Raw genomic sequence first — 6,160 nt, forward strand, 5'->3', positions numbered from 1 at the left:
ACAGTTTCCAACTTCCAGCGTGTTGCCCCTGGTGGTTCCGATCCCCTCTGCCCCCAGCCCCCAACCACAAAATCTCAAAACAATCCAGCCGAGTTCAGTGGTTTGATTGTCCCGTTCCTCATAGCTTACTGGGAAGCAGCCGCTAAGTTATTTTCTGCTGGACTAAATTTGAAGGGGTCGGACCTCTATTGTTTGAACAAATTCAGTTTAAATTGTTAACCTTCAACATTCCACATATTAATGTTATATTTACTTTTTTTCCCAATTTTCAACAAACATCTGTTGTACATGTTCCATTTTCCCAATTAGGCCTGAGCCAGGGAAACAAATCTTTAAAATAGTACTCCTGTGTCAGTGTTCAAATTGCAGTGCTGAACGTTCCTGTTCAAACATCATTCTCTACAAAGTATTATGCAATATGAAACGAATTTTCACACAAATATTGTCTCAATTACAAGAATAAGTTTCATCAAAGTCACATTTACAGACAGTAGGTAGGATTTTATGCATCAAATCAATGGGTTTTTTTTTGTTAATGCACTTTAGTTTATTAATAGGCCTTTTTTAGTCATCCTTAAATTTATCTAAGTAGTTTACCTTCAAAATAAGACAAAGACAAAGCTCATAATACAAATACAAATGCAGATGAAGAAGGTACATTAATAAGAAATGCGCAGGTGATTCAAATTACGGATTCAAAAGGGGTTTTATCTAATACTTAGCAACTTGCTACTGAAGGCAATGTCAGGGTGCGCTGGGGCACACAGGTGCAAACCCACACGCAGAGGCACACATAATCATGCTCAGGGACACATACCCACACCATTATACACCGATACACACATATTTCCGCTCAGGGAGACTCAGAGACACACAACCACACACACACACACACTTTCAGGGACACAGACAGATACATATCCACATCCAACGACACCGGCGCGTATTCACACACACACACGTTTATAATTGTGATGTCTAGTTCCGTCGGACAGACGTCTATAATGTGTCCTATAATTTCTAGCCTCAGCTTGTCTGTTTTCATGAGAATACACTGGGTCACCGAAAGTGAAAAATAAAATATTTCACTTGAGTAAGAAAAATAAAATGTTACTTTCTGTACGAATTTGTTCAAATTAAAATTGCCATATAATGAAAGTGTAGCATATTACAAGCAATTTTGAGGAAATGCAGGTATGAACAAGAATAATGCTCAATTCGGCCATATTAGGAGTATAGCAGAACGTTTATTGTCGATGCACAGAGCGCAGCACCTCAGGCCAATAGCTGTTTGTATAACACGTCGGTCTCAGTGATCCAATGCCGCCTCGCAGCCCCCTCCCCCACACCAATATACTGATGTCAGATAGCACCAGCACATCCCAGAACTAGATAGTTTAGTCAAACTGTTAGGGGAGATGAACGGCTCACCACCGAATAACTAAACTGAACGGTTATTACTAATTGTTTTTTGCTTATTCCGATGGTGAAATATACCTCTAACTATAACCCTCTCAAGACCTCCTCTTCTGGACACTTAGTACGCAGTAGTTGGTTTTCAACATGTTTGCCGGCTCAACAACTTCGACTCCATTCTCAGTAAAGGATATTTTAAATCTTCAGCATCATCCTGACATGGCGTCTCTTGGAGAGTCGGCGGAGTTCGATTCGCCTCCCTCCCCTGCTTCCTGTATGCTGGCAGGGAGCAAACAACTGCACTTCAGTGAAACACAATCTCTAGCGACATACAATGAGCCGCTGCCCAAACTGAATTCCTGCAAAAATCATCCCAATTATTCCAGTAGTTCGTTCGGAAACAATTATTTGGAAATCGACCGCAGAGAAGCAAAGGCAAGCAACGGAGCGACGGGAAACATTAAGGGTAAAACTTAATTTTACAGATAATTCATCACCTTTTACTTCATACATAATGTTATTAGAGTGCCTACAATTATTAGTTTTATAATATATATGCAGATAAAACGATCTCTGGTAATCTGCACGCGTGTTTAGGATCCAAACTAGTAAAATGTCTGCATAAAATGTGTATTGGAACTGGATTTTTAAAAAAAATTCAATTTAATTCAGGCAAGTGAGCTGAGTTTACAATAGACAGTAAGTATAGAAAAAAATAACAATTTTACATAAAATGTTTATTTCACGAGCGCTCCCAGGAAATCTTCACATTTCTAATAGATATCTACGAACTTCCTTCGCACATATATTAATTGGAGTTTCATTCATCGTTCAGATAACTCGCGATGTATTGATATGGACTAAATAAATTGAAAATAGAGGAGCAAACTATGGGCAATATAAATAATGTGATCGTCATTGAATGCCACGTTTTGAATTATTATTCAGTTTTTTTGCTATTATTGCTCTAGTTTCTATATCAGTTGCAGATTTAAAGTATGATGGAATTCGAAAGGACAATGATTTATTTTAAAAATATGGGTTGTTATTTCCTTACTTTCTGGTTCAGGATTAATTTCGTGCCATACTAACGGGATCATCTCACATCTCATTCTTTCTTCCCCTGGACTTCACTCTATTAATATTGCCTCCCAAAGTAACACTAACCTCTCCAGGTTTGGATTTGTTACGCTATTTTGCTTTAATCTTTCAATGCCTGATTTTACTATGTTAACATTCTACTTCTCAAACTGACAGAGAATAGATCCGCCTTTTCTTCAAAAATATCATGCAGTATGTTTGTTCATCTATCTTTTCAATACATTTTCCAATGGGAAGGACAGAGATTTTAAACAGTTCGTTTTTTACACCTTTCCCACAGCGGCTGAATTAATTATTCTACAAAGCTGCTCAAAACACCCAATTTGAGAAGGGCGAACTACAGACTTTGCAAACCTTTACTTCACTGTGATTCGTTCCACATCACCCTCTAACTCTATTCGCCCATTGTTGTGATACGACTTTTATATTTAAACAGATATCTTGATGTGTAGAGAATATTTTTACACAGAATTTCAGGTAAATCTTATGGGAGAAATCGTTCAATTTAAAGTGTTCCATATCCTGTCATTTATGAACGGGCTGGTGTTGACCTTGTCAAGTACCTCCTCTGATCTTCTGTTAACGATTTAGCCCGCATTGTCTCAAGTTAAAGTTGAAATCCTGTATCTGCAGCTCCTGGACGTGTCCAGCCTTCCATTGAGATGTACACAGATTGTACCTTCAGATTAATTATTCTACAAACCAGGCATTAATGCTAATATCTCCATCAGACTTTATACTGTTCCTGTAGTATTTGAGAAATCTGATTCAACGTTAGAAACGGGTTTAGCAGAAAGTTGCAAGGGACAAAGGTCAGTTTTGCACTAATGATGTGGTTTTGCAATTTAGAATGCCGAGTGATGGGGGTGAACGCGGAGAAGGAAAGAGAGAAAGCTGATGAAGCCGAGAGGCCCCGGCGAAGAAGAAGGAAGCCAAGAGTGCTTTTCTCCCAGGCTCAGGTCTACGAGCTCGAGAGGCGGTTTAAACAGCAGAAATATCTCTCCGCACCCGAGAGAGACCATTTAGCAAACATACTGAAGCTCACCTCCACCCAGGTCAAAATTTGGTTCCAAAATCGCCGGTACAAATGTAAAAGGCAACGCCAGGATAAATCTCTGGAGATGGTTGGCCTCCCGCCTCCCAGAAGAATCGCGGTACCGGTTCTCGTTCGAGACGGGAAGCCGTGTCTGGGAGAGTCTTCATCTTACCACTCGCCGTATAACATGCACCTCAGCCCTTACGCTTACGGCACTTATGCCAACTACACCAACTACAGTGCTGCAGCCTCCAACGCCAACTATGACTGTAACTATCCCAGTGTTCAAGCCATGCCCCCTTCGACAGCGGCCAGCAGTTTTATGAACATGAACTTCACCGTCAATGACCTGAACACTGCGGTACAGACTCAAATCCACCAGAACACTGGGGTTTCCACATTGCATGGAATTAGAGCCTGGTAATGTTAGTGATGACACTGATTGAGCATAGGACAATATTCGCACTGAATTGTTGTTGACACAGGTCATCTATTACTGAAAGGCGAGAAAGTGCAGTCTGTCTCCCTGTTATATGGGTCACATTTTTTTTAACGGGCAGCTCAAGGATACAGTCAAAGACTGCTAATTTAGCATTAGCGCTAATAAAAAGTATTATTGCATCTTCGAACCAAGGACTGGGTAAGGAAGATGTGAAATCATAATTCCACACACTTTCAGGGCTTTTATTTTAGTGTTCCAGATCACTGATAATGATCACCTTATCATTATTTAATCCCCAAATGTTCTTTGACACGGTAGACTCACTGCCCCTGTCTGAACCAAGCAATGAGACTGACAACAATGTCGCAGATGATGATGTAAAGGGACTGATGTCGGTCGTTAAAAGACTCGGGCAAATACATCCGTCATTTTATGTCTTTTTTTTCATACAACTTTTGATCTCGTATTTTAAAGTAGCTTTGTATTTGAGCCTGTCTTCCGTTATGCAGTGTTATTATGGTAAAGGGTGGGTGGATCATTGAGATTTGAAGGATACACATGAATAGGCGGTTTTGGTGATACCGCAATGGACAGAATGTTAGTAGCCCAAGTTCAGAATTCGGTAGTAACAGATCAAGTAGAAAAATCGCACCTTGAAATCATGCACTAACACTGCCCACTTATTTTTTTACGTCATTATGCGAATTACGACGACGTTATTTGCAATTTTTAAAAATTGTAAACCGTCTTCAAATCACTGCAGTAAATATGTACAGTTAAATGTGTGCAATGTTGCTTTCTGTTTATTTCGTTTTGCGCGTGGGTTACAAGACTATGTAATAAAAAAGACATATACTTAACGCATCTGAATGATATTGGGAGAAAATCATTTTATCTCTCCTATTTGGTTAAATCTCATTAGATTAAGTATTAAAACGCAACGCTGCCTTCAAATCCCCAGGCAGGTTCCTTTAAACGTTCAGTTCGTTTTTAACCGAACAGAAATGCTTTCAACCATACCAGTGCTGTACTTTGTTTGAAATATTACTCTGGATATAAAACCATGAGCCCAATATGACGCCGTCCTTCACGAAGTTCTGTCCTGACAATCTTTCAATGTCTGCCGGTTCTAACCAGATAGAAAAAGCAATGTTTTTTTTTGTATTTGGTTAGCAGGCTTATTAGCGCACGGATACATTCTACAAGTCAAATATTTCAACCCCAATTACACCCTATTTAGAAACGTGCCATTAGAAATAAACGAGCACTGAAAATTAAACAGGGCGCCTCTGCATTCCCGACCACTGTGACATGCCACGTTTTCACGGGAATGGCTAAATCAACATTCAGCAACACACGTTTGTTGATCAGAGCGGGTGATGCCAAATGTTGGTAGCGCTGAGGATTCAGAATGAAGATTGAGTACATTTATTTTACTTTTGAAATGAATTAGATTGAATTACGATTAGTGGATGCCCTCTGAAGAAAAAAGTTTTATTTTGCTGATGCGACACTAGAACATACTTGTATTTGAGAGAGATGTCGTAAAGCAAATGGGTATGCGACAAACTGATAGAATGTAAATGTTATGGAGAATTAAGTCTCTTACGGGTCTAGAAGAGGCATAGGTTACATGTAGGTTATAGCTATCTTTCTCAAACCAATGGCTGCACGTCGCATTTCAACGGCACGACTTTGCAATCTCACTACATGAAGAATTCTGTCGTTCAAAGAATACAGGGTGTTGGATTGAACTGATCACGTAGAGTTCTGTCGTTGTAAGAACGAAAACAGCCCATTAGGTCCAACTATGCTATGTCAAGCCTTTTTACTCCTCCAATACCTCCTCTATCTTTGCCTCTTCTGATTCAGTCAGCATAGCATTCTATTCCTTTCTCTTTCATGCACTCATCTAGCTACCCCCAAAACTGCATTCATTCTAACCCCCCTGCAACAGTCTATTTGTTCCATACTTTAACCTTCTAAGTATAGAAATTTCTATTGAATTTCTTATTAGAATTATTCATATGTATCCCAACCATAATCCCCAATGATGGATTCTCCCAGTATTTAAAAAGTGAATGTTTAGTTGATTGGAATAACTATAGGCGAAAGTGGGTGCTGCAGATGCTGGAGATTAGAGTCAAGATTAGAGTAGCGCAAGA

At 39.5% G+C, this 6,160-nt stretch overlaps 1 protein-coding gene across 1 annotated transcript; it reads left to right on the plus strand.

Moving 5' to 3' along the window:
• Positions 1-1,563: 1,563 nt before the first annotated feature.
• nkx2.5 (NK2 homeobox 5) lies at positions 1,564-3,977 on the plus strand. Its single transcript, XM_060836744.1, has 3 exons — positions 1,564-1,863; positions 3,277-3,306; positions 3,399-3,977. The coding sequence occupies exons 1-3, from the start codon at positions 1,564-1,566 to the stop codon at positions 3,975-3,977; spliced, it is 909 nt and encodes a 302-aa protein (XP_060692727.1).
• Positions 3,978-6,160: the final 2,183 nt, after the last annotated feature.

Source organism: Hemiscyllium ocellatum, chromosome 16 (genome assembly GCF_020745735.1).
Source record: "Hemiscyllium ocellatum isolate sHemOce1 chromosome 16, sHemOce1.pat.X.cur, whole genome shotgun sequence".
In the NCBI taxonomy this organism is placed as follows: Eukaryota; Metazoa; Chordata; class Chondrichthyes; order Orectolobiformes; family Hemiscylliidae; genus Hemiscyllium; species Hemiscyllium ocellatum.